Consider the following 24,123-nt stretch of genomic DNA (forward strand, 5'->3'; position numbering starts at 1 on the left):
CAACAATTCTCACCAAAAGCAAAATTCAGTAATTTTCTACTTACCTCCTAATCAAGATGGTAGTCTCACCAAACGGACGGAACTTGCTCCTGAACATCAAGCTCAACTATTGGTTGCATAGCAATCATTGCACAGCTCAAAAAGCATCAAATATAACACTTTTACAAGATAAATGTTTGCATTTGAAAACTCACATTGTGGCTATAAAACACTTGGGCTTTTGGATAAATTTAAGATTGGATACTTGTGTATATCCACTATGTATATCAAGCATATTTGGTCACAAAACTTCATTCCCTTGGGGGGAAATGAAGTTTTGTCTTGTATTTGCAGTATAAAAGATACAAAAGTTTAATTTAACACTTTGAGTGAATTAACTCGGTGTGTGTGTATTTGGTGGTGTGGAGTTAACACAGGGACTGGTTGAATAATTGGCAAAATTTGGGGTAAAATTATTCTTCTCAACAGTTTAATTTCTTACTGTGGTCAAGGAAAAACCATAAACATATATCGGGAGTAGTATTTCCCAGAATTGGGTTGGATATTCAGAACTTTCCTCAGTATATTTTTACCTTCAGGGACCCCCTGAGGAGCCAGCTGCAGGTTAAAGGCCACTGGTTACACTTTCATTAGGGAACAACTCGTTATTTAATTTTCAACCTGAATTACCACATTATTTACCTTCAAAACCAGAGGCCGTCCTGTCAGGAACTGGTTTTGCAATCTTTATGGTCGTCCCAAAAAATACATACTCTGCGAATCTGAGGAGGAAATGACTGGTAAACGAACAGGAAACTTCACTTCCTCTAGCGTGGATTTACAACACTTATATAAAAAAATGTGGGGATAAGATTGCAAAAACACAGTTTTTGTGAGAAAGTAGAGAGTATTGTGGCCGGTGTCTGTGAGTGTGTTTACATACGTCATCACAGACCTGTCGCTGTCTGCACCAAAAAAAACAACCTTTATTATCATATAGAGCTTCTGTTCAGAAATTAGAGACCCATATTTGTTGTACACATTAAATAAGGACGAGGGCTCTGAAAGGAGAGAGATGCTAATACTGTACAGGCCGTCTCTGCTGTGATTCAAAATAATTAACTGAAATGGATTTCTTTTTTTGTTGGCCTTTTTTTTTTTTAGCAAAAGAATACAATTTGTGTAGAAACAAGCACTGTTTTGCATCGGTCATCTCCTCTTTAACCCTTCAGGACGTCCTTTGCAGATGTCACTGAAAAACAACAAAAGAAACCTGAACACAACTTCAGTTGAAAGCATTTAAGTTATAGCAATACGCACACTATCAAGTGTACAATTTGTCAAGGTTCATTTGATTCTAATAAAATACTTTTTTTAAAACCCATATACATTTCATATATTTATCTTTTTGGGGTATATGGATTCAAAAATAGACATTTAAATCATAAAGAGAGAATGGGAGGGTATGGGAGAGAGAGAGAAAAAAAAAAAAAAAAAAAAAGCTACGAATGGTTGCCCTCCGTCCCCGAGGAGAGAGAGAGGACAGGGGAGAGAGTGAGAGATAAAGAGCAAGAGGGCTAAAGAAAGAGAGAAGGAAGTGGAGAGGGAGGCTGGGAGTTAGGAGGGGATTGGCCAAGCTATACAGCGCAGTATGACACCCACTTTAGCTCATTACACACGTACAGTCGTGATCAAGGCACAGGGATCTTCTAAAAGTTATTTTTTTTCAATAAAGTTGTACAAAATAATACATTTTACAGTCTGTACAAGAATAATAGTTCAGCAGTAATGTAAAGACAGACATACATAGGAGCAAGAGGTCAGGGAGGAAGGAGGTGAGAAGAGGAAAGATGGAAGGAAGGCAGAGGGAGGGAATGGCAAGAAGGTGCGAGCAGGCTGTTTGACCACACCAGTATAAAAATAACAGAAAAACAAAAAAAACATTAGTGTCCCGTTTGTTGTTGTTGTCGTCTTATTTTATTTTTTTTTTATATTTCAGGATTATTATATTTAGTTTTCTCTTGAAAAGAGCACTGCCAGGAAGGTAGAAGTGCAGATGGGAAGGTGGTGGTCAGGAGGAGGGGGAGTGAAGGAGAACATGAGAGAGAGAGAGAGAAGGGGGGGTGGGGGGGTGGGGGGGGGGGTAGGAGAAATGTCAAGATGGGGGAGTAAAATCATCAGACGAAAGAAGAGGGGTGGAAAAAAAGAAAAGAGAGAGAACGACCGAGACAGAGAGAGTAAAGATAAAGAAAGAGAGCGCACAGGGCACAATGGCACAAAGTCTACACAGACAAAAACAGCTGTGGAGACAGTAAAACAGGGTCAATCATGACAAGACGAGAGCTCTCTTTAAGGATGCTTTCTGCCCTCCGTCAGTTAAGCTCCGCAAAAGTTGGTATTTTTCTTTTTTTTGTTGTTTCTTTTTGTTTTAAACTCAATGTTTCCTCCTCATGTTTTGCTCCACTACCAACGAGACGAAGTCAGGTGGCAAAACAGGTCTGTGGAGAAGTCGAGGGACCGTCATCGTCGTCTCTGTCAAACGTGTCTAAGACTCCATCAGGGATTCACATCGGAGTTGGCTCTGTCCTGTCCCCCCCTCCCCCCCACTGCAGCCCAACTGGTCACAACACACCCCTGGTCCGTTTAGTCTGTGGCAACGCTGCTGCTCGGGGCTCAGTCAACTCAGCTCCTTTTAATCTCAAAGCACTGCGCCGGAGAAAATCAGCCGACAGCTCGACCAGCCTGCCACTCGTCTGCAGATCAGTACATATCCGGAACCAACCGGTTGTGCAGTCCAGTTAAAAGCAGGTGTGATACGTTTCTGTGTGCGAGCAGATCCTGTCGTGGAAATTCTGAATGTGTGTAAGTGATCGGAAGGATTGGTGTTCACGGTTTGAGTTCTGAGCACAGTGCTTTTTGTGAGTTTTTCTTGTTAGATACAGTGTTCAGCTGATCTGCTATGACATGTTCCTTCTCTATTTGCAATAATTCAACAGTTATCCATTTTCCGAGTTGCACTGAAGTAGTAGCTCGCTCCGTTATTTATTCCGGCCTCAACAAGAGGGAAATCTCACATTCTCAAGCCTCCACACTGCAGCACATACGGTCCACAGACTGGGCCGGTCTGCGTTTCTAGAAAGGTGAGGGGAACGTGTGTGTGTGTGTGTGTGTGTGTGTGTGTGTGTGGACGATAGATGATGTTGAGAGGTGTGGAGCTGGGAGTATGGCTGAAGGTGGAGATCAGAATCCGTTCATGTGTTAACCCCTAAAAGCCCTTCCATCAAAATAGCTCAGTCTACTGCAGATAGGGAGTTTGCATCAGGGGAAGTTCTGTGTTGAGGGTGTGTTAACTGTGTGTGTGTGTGTGTATGTTTTGGCCCCCGTTCCTTCACTAGAGCTCACACACTTTTGTGGAAGAGGGGAGTTCAGAGACTCAGGGTTTTTCATAGTCCAGTTCATGTGTTTTTGGCCGAACACTTCTTTTTATTTTTTTCTCCCATCACAACAGCTCGTACTGTCGCAGGTGCATCCGCTGAATGATGTCTCGACAGTCGTTGAAGACGCGACGGATGTTTTCCGTGTCGACGGCGCAGGTGAAGTGGGGGTAACAGTAGTGCCTCCCGTCCCCGCTGGCTGTGCTGATCCTCTGTAGACGGAGAAAGGAAGAGTGAGAAACTATTTCACTGTGTATAGTACAACTAACACAGCTGCTGATTGACTGTCGTCTCAGCAGCTGTCTCCAATTCCTATTTTGAACAGAGAGCCGATGCAAAGCAAACACACAAAGACCCAGTGGTTCCTACTGAAGATACATTTTTAAAAACATGTCACAAATACATAGTTTTTTTCTTTTTCGTTTAAAAAAAAAAAAGAGGAAAAAATAGTTTCCTAAAACAGCTGGGCAATGCAGCTGTAAGCATACGTTACTCAAACAGGAGCAAATAGTGCATTTATCTGGGACTATTTTCCACTGCGGATTGATACACATTTGGTGCTGCAGTGAGTGTTTACAGCAGTAGATCAGTGTATGTGGGATAAACCTCTAATTTGAACAACAATAGAGGTGTATGACAGAGAGAAATAAGCTCTCAAACTAGATTTGTTAATGTGATCAGTTTATTGTTGGTTTTGGTCTTATCATGGGATTCGTTTACATTTTGCATGTTACAGAGCACAAAAGCAAACCTATGCTTATAGCACTTACCAGGAATTCATCTCTTATGAAGTACTTTGCTCTTGTAACACGCGGATCTTCTCCAGGCTCTGGTGTCGCTGGAAGAGGAGGGAGAGGCTAATGAACCCACGTTTCTTATCATAGGCAATCTTTTCAGGTGGAGAATATTCAAACACGAATGGACCATACAACAACCAGGATGGCTTTTCTGGGCTTTCATTAGTAAGCAGGAATACATTATGTCGTCTGTAATTATGTAACAAGTTGAGGAAGTGAGTTATATTCCACGGCATTGTAAAAATCCTTCACATACAGGTGTGTGTGTGTGTGTGCGTGTACCTCACAGATTTATTGTTTGGCGGAACTGTTTTAATGTAGAGGAAAAACTTTATATTAAAAGCAGAACTATCGTTGTACGTGTTGGTGTATCTCTGTGGAAGCACAGGGATGTTTCTGTATGCTCAGGAAAGGGTTATTATGACAAGCAAGGCATTTCTTTAAAAACTGTGACATATTTGGCACAGGTGGTGGAAAATTGGGACATCTGGCATGTTTTTTCAGAGACCAGTTTCCAGCTGGGACTCTTTGAGGCAGTTTGGTTTGGTCACCCTACTCTACGAACAACAACTAGATGATTTCCTGAAAAAAAAGCAGCTTCCAAAGGAGATATTTACAAGTTGAAAAGGGCCAGCTGTATTTGCGCAGCTACTAATATGAACAGTGCTGCTGAGAAGCTATAGTGAACCTCTTAACTACTTTCACACCTCCCTGTCTAAGTTAATGGCCGAATGAGGTCAAAGTGTCCAGAAGTGGAGGCAACTGCTCACCATCGTCGGGTGTGGTGTAGCGAGCAAATTCAGGAAAGTATTCCTCGATTTTGGACTTCCCTGCCAGCACCTTCTCTGCTAACAGGTCCTGTTTATTCAGGAACAAGATGACAGAAATGGTCCGCAGCCACCTGAGGAGAGCAAAACACCACGAATCAACATCACATACTGAACCATAGCACCGGGTCCGAGTGGGAACAGAGACACAGGAAGAAATCGCTACGAGTTGGACAAATAAATTCAAACAGGGGGTCAGTGGGTGACGGCTCCATCTGCAGATGACATTAGATGCTTCCTAGAAAACACTTAATACTGGATGGATCCCAACTGGAGAAAAATGAGTTGTGTTTCCTGAAAAGACTTAACGGCTCAGAACATTGACTGTTTGGGTTTAGAGCTCGGACAAATACATTTTAACTGAGGCCTTAAAACTCTGAGATATGCGACAGTCTAACCTGCATACATGCTACCATGTGACTCGGTGGTGCGTTCACACAACATAACCGAGAGCAGCCTGTTCATACTCTCATCCATAAACTACCATTTGAACGTTAATATGATCCTGAACATAACTTAACCCTTTCAGATGATAATCTAGTTCAATCTAAGCTAAAAGGACAATAGGAGAAAGTTGAAATAACTTTCCAGGACAGCAGAACATTTCCAAAGACATTTTACATTTTCCTCTCATTTTCTATGTGTTTTCACTGACTGGAAGAATTGGTCCACTCTTTTCAAGGTTTGGAACTGGGAATCTGTGTAAACACACTTTTCCTACCATGTGTAGTTCTACAGAATGACAGAAAACAACATGCAGATGCAGTATCTGTGTCTCGTCACCTGTTGTTCCAGATGTTCTTGAAGAGGTTGAGGGCCTCCTGTAAACGGTTGGTCTGATTGTCCTCTCTGATCACCATGTTGTAACTGCTACTGGCCACCACGAAGATGATGGCCGTTACATCTGAGGACGAGAGAGGGACAGAAATAAATCAGACACGGGGACGGAAGAAGACAAGAGCCGAGGCAAGTGAGAGGGAGCAGAAATAAAACACAAGTTACCGTTAAAGCACTGAATCCATTTCCTGCGTTCGTCTCTTTGACCGCCAACATCAAACATACTGTGTAGAACAAGAGACAGCGGTGTTGACGGGTCAAATACTGCCATCATGTGGAGAAACTAGAACTTAGATTCTCATTTGTTTATATCCTGAGTCATTGTACGCGTTTAATACTGAAGCGATGGAGGACATTTTAATGTATACCGTTGTTTCACTGCCATTTTCTTCCTGTGTTTTTACTCACTGGAAATTAACTTTGTCCACTTGGAATCTCGTCTCAAAGATGCCTGAAGTCAGAACTCTGCACCGCAGCAAATCCTGGTAAAAAAAACAAACAGGAAATGTAACAAAAAAGTTCCTAAGATCATAAAGACATCCAGCAGGATTTTGAATGCTTACACAGCGAAACTGGAGCAAGCTTTAGACTCTGCAAATGGCTTCTGTGGCCTGAACGTATTTTACAAGTCAGGGTGAGAAACTGGGACACGAGATGTTTATATTTTCCGCCCCTACTTTCAGACTCGTATCGGGCAACTTGGGTTAAAAGACTCCTTAAGATTTATCTTTGATGGTTTAGAAAAATATGTCTAATTAATAACACTATAAAGAAGCTCTGCTGCTCTACTCCAGGTTAAAAATGTAAACAGAAAACGCACCACTCAGATAAAGACACAACACTTCTATTTACTCTCAAACACGGGTGTGCGTTGTTCAACTCGAGGAAGTGTTATCAGGGATGCCAAACCGTAACAGACTGCTTATTAATGACATGATATAGACAAGACTTTCAAAACCGTCTTCATCTTGAAATACCTCTGTGTGAAAAGAAGATACACACGTGTAGGATATATTAACTTTGTGAGATTCACCCACCTGATCTGTTGGAGTGTAGTCATTCTGTTTCACAATGTCAATCTTGTCTAGAAAGCTGAGGAGAAAGAAAAGAAAAGAAAACGACTGTAAAAACACTGTTATGGGGATATTACTGCTGAGATTGTGAGATCTAAACGGTTTCATTAAGGTGTGGACTTGTTATGTGGCCCAGTGCTGGTTCTTAGCATCACAGGTGAACTAGGTCACAGGAAAAGGAAACGAGCCGTGAACGTCTCACAACAGTACGAGAGTCTAAGGACTTCTGTGTATTCCTGAAGAACAAAGTGAAAAAGAAATGGCTAAAAAGAAGTGCATGTGAAAGGTGAGATGAGGGTGCACGTGAAGGAGGGGCAGACAGACAGAATGACAGCACAGAGCCGTCTGTCTGACATTACAGAGCACGTTTCAAAAATAGCTCCCCTGCGCCCTGGCCTCCAGCACGGTTACCATGGAGACCCAACCGCAGGCGCTAATAATAGTCTATCAGCTCCCAAATCTAGTACGGCAGACAGACAGACAGGCAGGCAGGCAGGCAGGCAGGCAGACAGACAGACAGACAGACAGGCAGACAGGCAGACAGGCAGACAGGCAGACAGGCAGATGGAGATGTAGAAAAGGAAGACCTGGGAGAAGAAGAAAGCAAGAAACAGGATGAGTTTGAATGTTTATGCTTTAATGTGTGAGCGAGAGAAGGGAGGGAACAAAAGACTGGACTGTACCATCTCAACCACCTGAGGGGGGGGAATTAGGGGGAAGAGAGTTTCTCACCGTGTAAACTTTAAATAACACCAACCTAAAGTGCTGAATTAAAAGCATGTTATATTCACCAGTTTACACTTAACTTACCAGATTTACCAGTAAAAAGCTGTTGAGGCTACAGGCTCACAGTCCTCCTCACACATCACCCCCTCTCCTTTAAACATCCTCTGATCTGCAGATGACTCAGCCTCGGCCATGTTTGCTCACAAACACTGCAAACTGCTGCTGTTACATGAAAACTACTCCACCATAATCTCTCTTCTTTCTCTGTGTTTTTACCTGCCTTTGCTTTGTCTTAGCTATCATTTCCAGTCAACTCTGAGCTGTAAAAACACATTTTAGATGCCCTTGTGCAATGAAATACATAATGTATCATTTAGAGTTTGACAATGAGAAAGGTTATGTTTTTGGAGACTATACAGGGTGAAAGATTCTCCAGTGAATAATCTGACCTGAATTAATTTCCACTGCATGCCAGTGTAAAATAACATTATAACAACATGTGCTAGGTACACGTGGAGGCTCAAGTCATATCTCTGAAGTTACCTAATGGGCACCACGCTCGTGGTGGTGTCCTACGGCTGCCACTAGATGTTACCGAAGAGCCAAATCCTACAGCACCTTTGTGATTGTACAGGAACTGTTTACTTCTAAGAATGTATTTTGTACATTTTATACTGGAGGCACACCACCTAGCCTGAAATTAAATCAATCTGTCTGATTGGCAGATCTATCACAAATACACACACACACACACACACACACACACACACACACACACATTAAATGGCATTAAATGGGACTGTGCACCTAATGAACTGGTACCTCAGCGTAGAGACCATGTCACCATGTGGCTGGTACTTACTATTGTGCACAGTCGATTAGCTGGTACTCGTTGGATCTCTCGAAGCACGCCCTGACCCCCTCGTCCTGCCACAGTGTCTTTGCATGGTCATAAAACTCCTGAGGAGGAAACAGAAATACATAAAAAACACTCAGTTTCGTCTCGTGGCAATGTTATAATTACATGCAAAAAGTTGCAATCTTGATTAAAGCTTGATTAAACGGGGTCAACTAACATTAACTGACATTCTGTGTTGTTTACGGTGCAGCTTACACCAAATATGACAGCAAGAAGACAGAGAGGAGGGCAGGCTTGTGTGTCTGAGGGCACCGGGAGCGAAGACGTTTTTGTTGACACCACATGCGGTGTACGTTGTGCTGAGGCGATGCCTGTGTACATGTCTGTAAAGGTCAATAGTGGTGGAGGATAACAGAGACACGTCACCATTAGTGGTGTAACGGACCACTGTTGATCCGTGATCCGTCTGGATCCCCCCTCACGGATCGGCACACATGTGAACCGCGGATTAATTACACCGTTTAACGTTAACCATCACAGTGTGAAATAAAGTTTTACTGACGATCGTTATCCGCCAATATTAAGTAAAATATGTGATCAGGACGTCGGCATTCATGCTTTTCTTGTCGCCGATCTCTGATGATGTGTGTTTCTATTTAGAAAAAAAAACACTCTAGATGACTATAACAAAGTAAAAGGATAACATTTAGAATTTTTGATGGTTTACAGACTTAATAATAATTTTTGGGACGGTGGCAAAAAAAGAAATAGTCTGGAGCCTTGTAGATCAGCTGCTATAATCAAACAACAAATGGATCTGTATCTGTCAATATGGATCATCAATGATCAGCAATTAGTATCAGCAGCTAAAAGTTATATTCGTTTCCCTTTTTCTTTTGTGCTGATCCGAATCGTTTTATGATCCGTTGCACCACTACTCACTACACAGACACTACTCACTGACATAAACACGGGCTACTTCCTTGTTTCAGAGTGGGAATACGCAGACGCCCGTCTGTCTGGCCCTTGTACACACACACATTTATATCAATTATGTAAAACTAGAACGGAATAGATCAATTAGCTATGTGTAATGATCTGCTATCCCATGTTTAGTAAAGCATAAAAGACAACCAGATAAATGAACAGTGTCACAGTGTCACACACACACACACACACCTCAGTGTTGGGGAGTCACACGCTGGGTCATACGCTCTTGTTTGCCTTAGGTGCTGATTTTCTGGTCTAACCTTGCATAGATGCTTACATCCCCATCACAACCACCAGACCAATACACGCCGAGTCACAGATACGCAGACACACAACTTTCCATTTAGCTCCTTGAAACAAACACAAGACAGGGATGTGAGTTGGAAACCAAAAAGCAAGAAGAAGAGGGCAGCGGAATTGTAATCCTTTGTAAGAAATACTTATGGGACTAAATTTAAGAACCGACAATGCAAAAACAGACAATGAAATTGACATCCACATCCAGTGTGCAGTCTCTCAAGTAGATTGAAAAGCAGAATAGACTTTCGCCACCCTGTTTTGTAACTTGGAAACTATGCCATGCTCGTCATAAGCAAGTCAACCAACCAAACAAGTAAAGCCAAATAGCAGCCGTAAACAAATAATTGCTTCCCAACAGCTCTGCACGAGTGGAATTCCTGGGGCAGCACGGTGATTTGGTGGTTAAAGAGAGCCTCCCGCAGAGGAACACTCACACATTTGATTCCTGTAGCAGCTGAAGTGTTGCTGAGTAAGACAGTTTGCTGTCTGCTTACTTACTATAAATTAATTAGCAGAGAAAGCCACCATGTGGGTAAATAAATAAAGAAATCAATGCATCTGGTGAAGATGGTCACTTGACTTGACTATACATGTGCTGCCCTCTAATAGTTTTGAACCCTGTGGATATAAATTTGATCATTATCTTCCATAAGTAACTTATATTTAATCCATTTCTGTATAGTTTATCATAAGTGAAGTGAAATTCAATTAAAACCATCCACTGTAAAGTAAAACTGTGTGTGTATGTGTGTGTGTGTGTGTGTGTGTGTGTGAATATTAAGGGCCAGAGATGAACCATGACAGCAACTGAAAAATCCAACAGATTTTCTGTTTCGCTAATATGGCTAAACCTCAGAGTTATATAAAGCCTGTTTGCTGGATTGTAGCGTCTATACATCAGTCTCTGCATTCTTGTATCTCTAAAGTAACATGGTGTGCAACAAGTTGTATTTATGTAAAGGCCCAGGTTACACAGCCTACATCTCATTTTCCTTCCTTTTACCTCTTTTGCTTTGTGATCATGAATAAAATCGTTATTAATAAAAATGTTTGGCATACAATTACTTAATTATCGCAGTAGTTACAAATGAATGTTCTGATGATTAACTAATCAGCTGATCTAATCATCGTTCTACACCCTTGTTTGGCTCAGTTGCTTCACTACCACTCGCTTTGTGCCTTTAATTGCAACGTTAACGACCTGTTAGCGAGAGGAATCTCGTCAGCTGCATCGTCACTTGCGTGTTTAAAAAATAAAAATAAATTAAAAATAAAAATTCTTTCATCGTGCAGTTTTTCCATGACAGCAAACTCATCATGTGTTTACTAACAGAGCACTCTTTTATAATCAGTCATGCTATTCACTCTTCGTCCCTTGATGTAACACTCTCCCTCTTTCACAGCCTCCCTTTCTTCCTCTCTCTCTCTTTCTTTACTGTTACAGAACTACAACAAACTTTCAAACTGGGCAGCCAGGAAGAAATAAATCCTTGATGTGCGATGAGACACTATCAATCCCCACAAGGAGGTCAGAGCGCAGCATAGGTTTAAAAACAGAACCACTGGGGCTGGAAAGCAACAAGTGTCTTGCTCAAGGACACTTCAGCAGGGGCTCATGTGTGGGCACTAGTTCAGTAAGGACAGTTCACCCGGTTTGCTGAAGGTCTTCATCTGGGACTGTTTGGAACGAAACAAGAGGCGCTTTCGCTGCCTGAGGTCCGTAATCTAAATCTTACATTAAATGCAAGCATTTACGCTAATTAGGTAATTACGCCAACTAGGGCTGGGCAGTATGACCAAAAATGCATATCACGGTATTTTGTAAGATTCTGTCGGTTTCACGGTATATCACGGTATTTTTTTCCCTTCGCGTTAAAGCATTAATTAATTAACGCCGAAAAGAACCTGCCGGTCAACCGGCCAGCGAGCGGTGAACAGCTGTTTGTGTGGCGTGTCTTCCGTTCCGTCACTTCCTGTTTCCTTCACCTACATTCCCCTGGGTCCTAAGTCCCTCCATGTACAGCTTCTTATCACCCTCTATGTACCAACGTAACATTACATTTATAACAAATACCACACATATTACACGGTAATCAGCGTTGCATATGTGTCTAACCAAAATACCTTTTGTTGTTCGATCTTTGTTCATCCCGCATCGCTCTTTTCTGTTCTTTAATGTAACGTTACTGGAGCGACAGAGCCTCTCCCAGCTGTTAGCAGACTGTTAGCGAGCTTTACCCAGCATGCAGTTTGGCAGGGAAATTTTATAAATGTACAATTATTAGTGTTACAAATTGTTTATGTGTCACAAACTGTTGTGTCGTGGTGTTTTGCCCCGCTAAAGAGCATTAGTTGTGGGTTGTTAATTATTATAAAGTTATGACCATGACTAGGGTTCCCTCTCAATACAGTTAAGACAACTAGCTCCGATCGCAGCGCTCTCAGCGGCGAACAATATATTGTACTGCCTGTTGAAGAGCGACAGAAGTTGTCTCGGCTGTAATGTATGATGGTATATGAAAAATTCATATCGTACGGGAAATTAAAACCAGTATACCGGTATACCGCCCAGCCCTAACGCCAACGAATGCATTAATTAGCAGGCGAGTCAAGAATACTCATCTTCCCATAAGCCATGGACGCCATTAACATGAACTCTGTGCCCTCGAAGCACTGAAGGACGAGGCCAGTGTTTTAGCTCATTTACTACAAATCACAACATTACATTGCTGCCGACTACAGCAACAGAGTTGTTCAGACTTCTGAATGTGTGACATTTCGGGCGTTGATTTTTTTCCATTCAGTTTGGATTGGTATGAAAATCATTTCCCATCAACAGTGTGAACATCTGTTTTAAAAAAGGAAATCTAAATCTAAATGATCACAGTGTGGAAATGTAGTTCAAGCACAGATTATAGTGCTCCTTAAAAGCAAACAAACAAGAGGTTGTGATAACAATACTGCTCAGCTGACAGCTCTCAGGACTCTAGTTTCCCACAAGGAAGTGCAGACTGTTCAAAATAATTCACACCTCCAAGCAAATGTGTTTAAAATACAGTTTATGATAAATGGGCGTAACATTAAAAACACTGGTATGGTTGCTCAACAAACTGCAGTATTTTCAGGGAAACATGTTTTTATTTCTCTCTAATTTACTCCAAAATTCAAACATGTACTGTATGAGGAGGACCTCTGGTGTAATTTTAAAGATTTTATCATTAACTGGCGGACCGATACCTCAATGACAACATAACGGACATATGCCGAGTAACGTGGTGGCAAGATGTTAAAAGGAAATTAATTCCCATTGCTAAAAAATGAAACTACATCTTCTATTCATACATGACTTAGGGAACTGAAAAGTGAATTAGGCCCCGCAGGTGTCTGTGGATAAACAGTGAGACTCACAGACTTCCAGGTTTAGTCTCTTGGCTCAGACAATTAGTAACGTCCCACTGAGAAAACTAAACTCACAAAGACTTTAACCACCGGGTCATTAGTAAACCTCAGTGTTTGCTACCTGCGTCGAGGGATTATCACCTGGGATTTTGGGACTATTACTACCTACCATCAGACACTGAAACACACACAGCTGAGGATACCTGCACCTGTTGATAATGGATTATATCGGCCACAATGTCACTGTAACTACTAGCGGGTGCACCTGAAATGTTCGATCTTTGAATTTTGCATCGCAAAACTACACGCTTAAACAACTACTGTAAGTGCAGTATATAAAACTTTAACTACGTGGTAGTTCTAATTGAAGTTTAAACTGTAGGCCACACGGTAAAAGGGCAAAAATAAGAATACGGTGTTGTGTTCTTTGTGCTGTTTGATATGCCTGTGTGTGTGTGTGTGTGTGTGTGTGTGTGTGTGTGTGTGTGTGTGTGTGTGTGTGTGTGTGTGTGTGTGTGTGTGTGTGTGTATTTGTGTGTGTTCTGATATTGTACTACTCACAGAGGGAAACTCAAAGTCCTTCTGGTTGACGAGGTTGAGCACGTATTCGATCCGGTACTGGCTCTGTGGGCATGCCAACTGTACCGGTGGTGCCAGGGTGCTCATCGCGGTTACTATGGTCTATCACAAACACACACAAAATACATTAAAGTGAGGATGACAGAGAGACGGAAGAGGGACAGGATTTATGAACTAAGTATTTGGTGCTGCTTTGGTGTTTTTTCGCCACTTACCTCAATAGCCTCTTTAATGTTATTCTTGATGTCGTGAATTTTCTGCTTCTTCTCTCTGAAACAGACACACAGATTCAGTGATGATCATGTGAGGGATTATTGACGTACAGCAGTAACACACAGACTTGGGAGTGTCCTCACGAAGAAGGAATATGAGGAAAGAAAGAGGTACAGTGGTACACTGTGGATCCTGATGCAGGTTTTTAGTCATATATATATATATATATATTACAGTATATGTCAGTCGAATGAAGGGGATCCTTTAAACTGTCAGCGCTGTTTATAACCAGCCATCATAGATGGCGTGCTCTTGTTTTGGTCACAAAAGAGGGTTTAATTAGAAAGTATTGTTTTAGTGCAGGCAAAAAAAAAAGAAAAAAAAAAAGAGGAAAGGAGTTCCATGTTACAGTGACATGGTGCACTTCAGTGAGCTGCAGGGAGACTGTTTTTGATCTGGGACGGGTAAACAGACCTTCATTGGCATGCGTGCTGGAGAAATTATGTCTGTCTGCTGTGAAGGATAGCTGTTTATACAAGACATTTGAACTCTCTGTGACAGAAATGTTTGTATTAAAAGGCAACCAGAGAGCAAGTGAGTCTATCTTTCACCTTGAGCCTGCCAGGACAACAGCGCATTGTGTTTACAATAGTTCTGTGTCAGTGACAAAGGGCAAGATGGGCCTCTTTGGTCTGTGCCAGTTTTTAAACATTTTCCACAAGGAACTCTGCTGCACTCAACCAAACTGATGCAATGTTTAACAATGTCTTTACACCAGTGCAATTTGCATTCATTAGTTTGACTCATCCATTTGGTTACCAAAAACTGAGGCTGCACAATTCCTTCACAATGCCACCTAACCGGTCAACTCTATTAGAGAGTCACTGCTCTCAGTCCAGGTTGGAGCTGCATGTTTGCATCAGATTGGAAGTGGTTTCTTACTCGCTCCCAAATGCTTCCACTTATATGTAGCAGGCTGCAGATTGTCCACACAGAGAACTACAGAAGGAAAGCAATTGTAATAGCAGTTTAGACATGCAGCTGCAGTCATGTCAATATCGCCACCTACAGTCAAAGAAGCTCAAGTAGCGCAGGCTCTTCGTAAAGCTAATTGCTAACACGTGGGCTAAAGGCGAGATCGTGTTCAATACGGGTGAAGATCAGGGAAGAGCACAGATGATCTGAAATTTCCATCGGGAAGAACATAAACAGGTCAATAAGGAGAACGTATTCTGTCACACTAACTCAAAATACACAAAAGCTCTTATAAAATGCAAACGCATAAACACACACTATAGTGAGTGGTTGCATTCCCACTAAAACCATTTTACTTTATGTATTAGACTGAAAAGGCCTGCAGACTTACAATACAACTACTACTTTTTATTAAAGTTGTGTAATGCTCATTGATTAATGTTGACAGACAGAGAGAGAAAAGAGGGGGTAAGACAGAGTTTATTGGGTTCGGAGGGGAATTGAGAAGGCCGTTTACTTTTTCAACCTGATAGTCATTAAAAATCACATGGTCGTGTGTGTGTGCGCGTACTCTCCAGTCATGAGAGTACGACTGCATGCCTGTGGGTGGTTGGAGAGACATGACAGGACATGCTTCATTGATGGCGTCTGGTGAGAGTAAGTTAAGGTAAAGAAATGCAAATGAAAGGGATTGAATTCAATATCACAGTAATTACAATTTTGTTATAATTCAGTACGTCACTAAATAAATTTGTCTGCAAAATCTTATGATATATAATTAAATTTATGTTCCTTGTATTGAAGTAGACAGTATAAGTGAGGCAGCTGAAAGCACATGCATAGCTGGAACTAACGTTTAGTGTCTTTCAGCTGATTGTTTTGGTTTTACGGGCCGTAAAAATGTAACTCTTTTTGGGTTTATCAGAGCTTCTTCAGCCATAAAACAAATGGCCCATGCATACACACTTCCCAGCTCCTAGTTTTGACCACTTAACAGCTCCAGTGATGAGGTTGGCAGTTATATGCCTTGTCTAAAGGCAGCTCAGTCATAGTTGAGAAGAATAGAGAGAGCTGAGTCAGTCATTCCGTCATTCTTTAAATCGGGCCAGCACTTGGAACCAGCAGCCTTCCGGTCACAAGCCAATTACTCTGACCTTTAGGTTACCACAATACTCAATCCATTCACCCAAAATCTTTTATGGCAGCCATTATTGAACTTGTTCAGTCCAACAGCAGTAAATGTATGTCCTGCCTCAGGATCCAGGTTTAATAGAACAGGTTTCTGTTTGTCATGTGGAGACCCACAAGCTGCTGGCCTGCATCTTTAGTTTGTTGCACAGATGTTTCTGAAAAGTACAGCCATGATATTCTGTTCTATTTTAAGCTTAATGGGCATCTACTCCTATACTTATCAATACCTTATTTTAACTAAGATACAACAACAATCATCAGCGTTTACCAACTACAGTTCCCAGGAGGCTTTGCATGTCTCCAACAAAGTTTATTGGAAGATATAGTTGCCGACACCATGGAGATCAGCGTTTGGAAACTAAACAAATGTTAACCCAATTCATTCAGCATTACATGTTCTCCTTACAGAGATGCAGTCTTAAGTAAACCTTAAGACTGCATTTAAAATTCCTGTGAAGTCCACACTTCACACAACAAGCACATCATGAGGATTGGTTTACGGAACCGTCTCATTTTAAAGGCTCCTCCAAAAGTGGCCATCAGCATATTGCAATCCATTGCATGCTGGCCAATTGATTAATATTGCAACCGACTTTGGATGCGTCCTCGTGTTGGGCTACTTTAGAAGTAAGACTTCACTCATATCGTACTCACTCTGCATTGAAGCCGTTGACATGAAGGATCCTCATCTGTTTCACTATGGTGCTCTTTCCTGATTCTCCAGCTCCTGGGAGACAGAGATGAAAGAAGAAATATTAGGAATCTGTTGACATGTAACACACACACACACACACACACACACACACACACACACACACACACACACACACACACACACACACACACACACACACACACACACACACACACACACACACACACACACACACACACACACACACACACACACACACACACACACACACACACACACACACACGTCACTCTACAGTATGTTTACAGTAGTCCCATTTTCTGTACCTCACTAAAAGGTATTTTCATAAGCTGCATCGGCTGTAAATCACTCTGCCCAACAGGACATTTTCAATGAACAAACAGCCGATTCCACACACGACTGACATTATTTGGCAAAACCGGGAGCAGAGGCAAGGACAGTGCTGCATGGTCATGGCTGAAATAATAGCCACTTGATACTGTGATCAGAATCACGAGATTGAGACATGATGATGACTGCCTTTAGACTTTTCCCTGAAAAGTGGGGTTAAATATTTCCCCGTCAAAAAGCAGGTGTAGAATAAAAAAAGAGCTCTTCATGTCTTTATGTCCTGTGAGGAAAATGTGATCATCGTTATTGTCTGTGTGGCATTTGCTGTCAACGAACAGTAAACTGCAAACATTCTGAATGTTGCTAAAAGGCATTATGAGAGACGAGCTGGTTCAGCATTGCTAGCAGGTTAGCTGTATGCTGCAGGTCTGTGGATGGCCTGCACTGCTGTGAGAACGAAACTCACATCTCTGGCTCTGTAACGCAACGCCTGCAGTATGTTCAACTGCTGAGCGGGAGCCGCTTAAAGCTCAACAAGTTCAGTTCTCACACGGCCCGATGCCTTTCCTGTCTCAGACCTTAAACCTTTTTTTGTTTCTTTCATTCAGCGGTCGCCTCTTATTTCATCTTCATCTGATCTTTAGAAGGTTAGATTAACAATGACTCAAACTTTTAATTATTTGAGCAAGGGATCCAAATAAGTTGTACAGTTTATGTAGAATCCAAAATAAAGTTGTATGTGAAGTTAAATAATGCACCTATCTGCCATAATATTAATCCTAAGAAGCTATTCAAGCTAATAGTCTTTTTCTTAAAAGTGAAGACAGTGAGGTTCATGATTTACTTTACTAACATTAACATTGTTCTTTTTGCTTATAGACCATTTCAATAACTGTCTTAATTTAAATCTCTGATAGGTACAGTGTGTAACATCAGTACAGGGAACATGGCCACTTCAGTACAGATGGAAAATGGCCACTTCTCTCTGATGCATTTACAGCAGTGCATCTGTTAAATAAACTAATAAATGATCATTTTCAATCCAGTATGTCTAAATTATTACAGCTAGCTGTATCGCCACATGTCTCACTTTATGACAATGTTGGTCATGTTTAGCCAAATCTATAAAAACAGCTTAACGTGTGACTAAGGGACATGTTTGGATGGACATGCTGCGATGTATGTTCCACACAGGAAGTGGAGATTTTGGTGACTGGAGTTCTGATAAATGCATGTACCGACACCTTTTTCCAACAACCCTGTGAAAACTGGATTATAGCTGAGAATAGTCTCCCAATATTAAGATTTGATATGAAGACGTAGGTGTGAGATTTCAGAAAGGAGACATAAATGTTGGTCAAGTTGGATTTCTCGAGTATATCTATGATGTTTGGTAAAGGAAAAAACCATTTCCAAATAACAGCCTTCTAATGACAATCCTATTGTTGGCGGTTTGCAATGGTTGTTTAATAGCCAACGTTCCCCACCCACGAGACGCATTTGTGGTAGTCGGGCACATTATCAGACAAGTCACAGAAGACTCTGGGATTTGGGCATTTTGGTGGCTCAGCAAGTTACAGCACATACCATGAACTCAAAACATCATGCTCTCAAATCTAACAGATGACCTCATGTCATAATGTCAGCTCTCCTCTCTCTCACACTACAAGATGAAGCAGAAATGCCACAGCATCTTGCAAAATACCAACACGATAGAATAAAGAACAATAGCGTAGCGTGTCCCTCTTGTGTGCGATGGGTTGCATGTTTGATGCGTGAACCTGAATCTTTTTGAGTACCAGAAGTGTGTCCATAGCACAAAGCATTAAAAACAGATAAGCACACAAAAACTGGCCCGCAATGCTTGGTCAGAGTCTTTGTCTCTACATTGATTATATTAAAAGATACTTCCAGATCATACATTTAGAATTTCAAATTTTTAAAATCAGTGCAAAGTTGTTGTACAGCTGTTTGTTGAGACAGCATTACACATTGATGCATTTGAGAAGTTAAGATGGATTACAAAGCAAACCATCGGCAAAAGTAAAACTTTCCAATGCTATAAGAGGATTCTGGCCATCAGTGATGCATCAAACAGGCTGCTGAAAGTTGCTTATATGACTCCGAAATAACCTCAATTTAAAAAGTCCCAAACTGTGTGTATTTCTCTTCCGACATGAAACAGACCAAGTACAGAGGTCAGGGATGATACTATTGTATTCTCAATATAGTTGTTTATTTCACGAGAGAATTTATGAAACAAATCAGAAAACTCATCATCACGTTATGTTGAAAGCTAGCATGGCTGCTAGTGGATGTTGTCCGCTCTGAAGGATCGATAACCTTAATGACAACTTCGCTGAACGTGTCCTTGATGAATTTGTCTCTTCTGAACCCGGAGACATGGAAATACAGGGCATATCAAGTTACCACCGTAAAGCAGACACGGATGTAAACAGTGCAACACGTCAGATAAAAGTCATGAACTCTGATCAACTCAAATGTACGAGATCTCTGGGGAAGGATGCAACACTGTTAGTCAATTTAACATTTACAGCAAATAAAATTCCATTCGCAGAGCTTTGTGCAGACAGGATTGCCCCTTTGCTTTGCAAATATTGGGGCGATATAGCGTTAGAATCGTGCCGTCAATTAAAATACCTGCAATGATATTACTTGAAGGTCATCACATCTTCAGTATAGAGACTAGTATGTAAACATGTTACTTTGTCAAGATAGGACTTAAAATAACTGCTAGCTCTCAATACACCACATACTTTGTGAACACCACTCCTTTTGTAGGCGTCCCTCTTTAAAGTGAAGCAAACTTTACTAACATGAGCCACAAACCCATTAACACGTTAATTGGGTGATCTGTTTAATCCAATAACCAGTGTAGTTGTAGTTGCATGTTACAATTTTGCTGAGCAACATAATCCAATGATCAACAAGTTCATCCTGGTGGACAGACACACTCTGCAAATAGATGGCCACAATGCGTGTGTGCCAACTACAATGAGCGTACAGATCGACACAGCAACTGACCATGTTTTGCTTCGAGACACTTTCGATGCTACATTCTTAATGGCATTGGTTAGAATGTAGATTGTACTACATTTCTTTCCCCCCCAACATGGATACAAACAAAGCATTCAGGTTTTCAGCTGCACCAGGTTTGAGTTGAGTGACTCTTTTGTGCTTCATTTGGCTTCATTTGCCATTTAAACAGATCATCCAAAACATGCAGAATCACAAACACCAGCCTGCAGGTCTGTGATGAACTCAAACTGGTAGATGACATAAAAGAAAGACGACGGCAGACATCTTTGTTTTGGTTTTCATGTGGGTCCCCGTCCTTCTGCTTTCCTTAAGTCACCACAACTTCCTCCCCAACATAAATACAGGCGTGTCGTACAATACGCACCCTCGCTGGCATCTCGGCAATCAAATATTATGATTTTGACAAAGAACACCACGGCTTCTTAGAAGTGGTGAGCCTGCTGCGAAAGGACATATGAGGAGGGTACAGAAGGGAGCACGGCAGGGAAAGTTAAGACACTCTTATTTGTCTCTTATGTAATGTAGAGACCCAGCCCACCTCCAGTTCACTCTCTGACACACAACCACATGTTGAGTCTTATACATGTTCACGTCTACATTAGGTAGGTCTCTGGGATTTCTCTTAGTCACTACTCTCTTAAGACACTGTATGGGGGCTACACTCCCACAAACTGGCAGGTAATGGTAACCTAGTGTTAAATTTTCAGGCCTACATGCAAAACTAATAATGCACTGCATGTTATGTGGTCCAGCTGATGATATATGTTCTGTTTAAATACATGCATAAATGACAATACATTCAGTTCTTATTGATGCAAGTGGTTGTTTCTCCTATGATGATCACTGACAGCAGTTCACGCTACTTATATATTTACCTCGACATCACTATATACGCTCTCAAACCAACCTATTGACTCTGCCTCAGTATGTTTTGTTGTTGCCAATGGTAGACTGGTAATTTGACAGTAACATGCTGAAAACCCGGCACAGAGCTGCATTTTTAGCCTTATGCAATGGCAAAGTCACACTGTTGACAATGTTTCCCAAAACAACATCCCAGAAGGTTATGCAGGGAGGCGGGAGGCCTCAACTGTGCAGACAGAGAACCTGCCTGTAAAGCAGCAAGCATAGAGAACAAAATCACAAATCAAACTCACCTAAAAGTAGTAGTCTGTGTGTTGCTCTGTATATCTGTTTGTCTTTCTGGAGCTGCTTGTCTATCTTTTTGTTTGCTTCTCTTTGTGCCTTCTCCTCATTTCTCTGGTCTTCAGTCTTACTGTTGCCCAAACAACCCATCTTCCCGCAAGAAAAAGAAAAAAAGAGGGTCCAGGGGAGGAGGAGGAGGAGGTGGAAGAAGAAGTGGAGGTGGTTATGTTGAAAGAAAAATAAATAAATAAACTAAACTAGTCTAGTTCCCTCGTTTGACATGCGGATTCGGTAGCAATGCCACCCACATGTACGCCGTGTAACGTCCCTGGCCTGCTCCAAAAACTGTCCGTGGTGCAGCACTGTAGGAATTATGTGTCCATAACGCGTATTTTGCTGTCAGAGAAAGGGCAGGATACTGTGGCTGACGACACCGAGGCCGCCTTCTCAGTTAGCTTGAATCCTGCTCGAGCTTTTTCCTCCTTCACATGCAGTGTAGTTTTTTTTGTGTTTGTTTTTGCTTTCCCACTCTCTGCCCCCCGTCAACCGTGTCACATTAACACTTGTAATCCACAACGTTTGTTAAGACGCCACAAAATCGGTGTGTTTCACCTCGAACGGAGGCAGAACAAACAGCCTAATTTGCATCTCCAAAAGCCCGGGTCTTGCGTCTCACTGCTGCCCGTGACAAGGAGCCGAACTCGGCGTGTCCGAAAACCTCGCCCGTGCTGTGGCGCGGCTCGTTTCCGCGTCTTCTTTCATGATAAACATTTCCAAAGGCGTGCACTTATTCTCTCTATCTATGTCTCTGTCTCCCCGACGGCTGTCTTGGTCGGAGGGGTGGGTGGGTGGGGGAGGCAGCAAGACAGGGGGAAGGAAAATAATATTAACACCCCAACGAGCTACATGTGTGATATTCTCATTGCTTCCGTCGTCATCCTCCGGCTCCTTTGCATTCGTTGCATCAAATCAACTCCCAAACAGCTCCAAACTCACTGCGGTTGTCTTTTCGGCTGGATGCCCCACCACCTCCAACTCCGAAACGATCCTATACCCCCCGATTTGTCCTCATTTGCGATGGCTGTCCCTCGCTGTGTTTCTCCTCCAAAGGGCCTTTTCTCTCTCTCTCTCGCTCTCTCTCCCTGCCCCTCGCTTTTGTTGCTGAAATGTGTTATCAGCCCCTCACATCACCACCGAGCCTCCAAAACTGCGCACCGATACTTTTTTTTTTTTAACTCCCGGCTCGGCTCTGATGAATCTCTTCAAGGAAAAAAAAAATCATTTAAAAAAAGTCAAAGAAAACGGAAACGTGACCAAGATGCGAAAATCCCTCGAAATGTATCCACGTTTCTTGCAGGTGAAAAAGCAACCCCTGCTGTCAGGCTCAGTTTATGTAGCCTACATAAGGCCTATATATGTGTACACACATAGGCTACACGCGCTCATACAAACATATATATATCAATATTCCTCTTGAATCCGAGGTGGGTAAACAGGCTACAGGCTTGAGACTGCATGTGCATTTACATTGACAAAAAAATAGGACGCGAGGTTGTTGGAGCAGCACATTCCCACCGCGAAGGCCGCTCCCCTCCTGGCCGCTGGTCGTGGAAGGTGAAAGACAGGAATAACCAATTCTTGGAGGTTATTATTTTCTCGCTTTCTCTCTCCCTCTCTCCGAAAATAGTAACCCACTACATTGAGGAGATAGACAGCGCTGAAGAGAGACGGGGTGGGGCCACACGGCGCTCATTGAACCCTGGGAAGGAAGGACCGAGGAGAGGAGAGGCCGCTTCGCCTCGTCACGTGGCCCGGGCGCGGAGCAGCGTCACCGGCGCGGCTCTGCGGAGAAAACGGCGCCCTCTTCAAAGAAAACGACCGCACACGGGTTGAAGGGTGGGCGTCACGTACAGCAGCCGGGCCGGGGGCTCCCAGAGCTACTGCTACACGGGCTGTCACCGAGGACACCTCCAACCCTAACACAAACACAAATAAACACACAAATTTACTACATACAATGAAACACAAGTCAACACAGATGTATGTTTGCTGTGTTTAGCCATAGCCTATACAGATTAACCTTTAATCTGAAAGTGTAGAAATAGTGTTATTTGTTTGGTTGAAGCATATTTTATACACCATCTAATAATAACAGCAACAATACTACTATTAGTAATAATAATAATAACAACAATAATAGTTTAAAAAACAAACATTTAGACATACATTTGTATCTTTTATATCTAAATTGCTCACAGGATGCATGCGTAAATATCATAGGACCTCATTTATCCATCCATCTTTCCTTCAATCCACCCAGCATGTTCTGGGTGAGAGCCTTGAACCGTCCATCGCAGGGTGACACAATCAGACGTTTCCACCTAGGTGTGTGCTCGGGACGATTACAATTCATCTTACCTGCAAGTCTTTAGACTGTGGGAGAAAACAGCAGCAACTGGAGGAACCTCTTTGATAGAGGACATGCAAACGGCACACAGTAAGTACTGGAGCCCAGGACCTTCATACTGAAGGGCACTTGAAGGCATCCCTGCACATGCAAGATGTCCAGTCATTAGGTGCAACGTAGTCAGACTGTGGTCAAAACAACCAGTTTATTAGGTAAACAGGTACATCTACTGCATACTAATACAATAGCCCTGCAACAAATCCTTTCGCTCTAAAACTTATATTAGAACACGAGACTAAAGTGAGTAGACTATGAAAGTGGTGAA

General features: G+C 42.1%; 1 protein-coding gene across 2 annotated transcripts; it reads right to left on the reverse strand.

Annotated features, from left to right (window-relative positions):
- Positions 1-941: 941 nt before the first annotated feature.
- On the reverse strand, positions 942-22,910 carry gnas (GNAS complex locus). Of its 2 annotated transcripts, XM_076094066.1 has the most exons (13): positions 22,388-22,910; positions 21,403-21,541; positions 16,834-16,906; positions 14,016-14,070; positions 13,783-13,902; positions 8,536-8,633; positions 6,912-6,966; positions 6,283-6,356; positions 6,040-6,098; positions 5,821-5,941; positions 4,981-5,111; positions 4,184-4,251; positions 942-3,625 (listed from the first exon to the last, which is right to left on the reverse strand). In XM_076094066.1, the coding sequence occupies exons 2-13, from the start codon at positions 21,539-21,541 to the stop codon at positions 3,479-3,481; spliced, it is 1,140 nt and encodes a 379-aa protein (XP_075950181.1). In that variant the 5' UTR covers positions 22,388-22,910; the 3' UTR covers positions 942-3,478. The 2 variants fall into 2 exon arrangements, with proteins under 2 accessions (XP_075950181.1, XP_075950173.1); XM_076094058.1 differs by having other exon boundaries at positions 21,403-22,910.
- Positions 22,911-24,123: the final 1,213 nt, after the last annotated feature.

This window comes from Anarhichas minor, unplaced genomic scaffold, assembly GCF_050575085.1.
Source record: "Anarhichas minor isolate MPS153535 unplaced genomic scaffold, ASM5057508v1 ptg000003l, whole genome shotgun sequence".
Classification (NCBI taxonomy): Eukaryota; Metazoa; Chordata; class Actinopteri; order Perciformes; family Anarhichadidae; genus Anarhichas; species Anarhichas minor.

Coding starts and splice junctions, on each gene's coding strand:
- gnas (XM_076094066.1), bottom strand. CDS start 21,541: ATGGGTTGTTTGGGCAACAGTAAGACTGAAGACCAGAGAAATGAGGAG. Junction 13,903..14,015: donor ACATTAAAGAGGCTATTGAG/GTAAGTGGCGAA, acceptor TGTTTGTGATAG/ACCATAGTAACCGCGATGAG. Junction 4,252..4,980: donor CTACACCACACCCGACGATG/GTGAGCAGTTGC, acceptor CTCCTCTTCCAG/CGACACCAGAGCCTGGAGAA.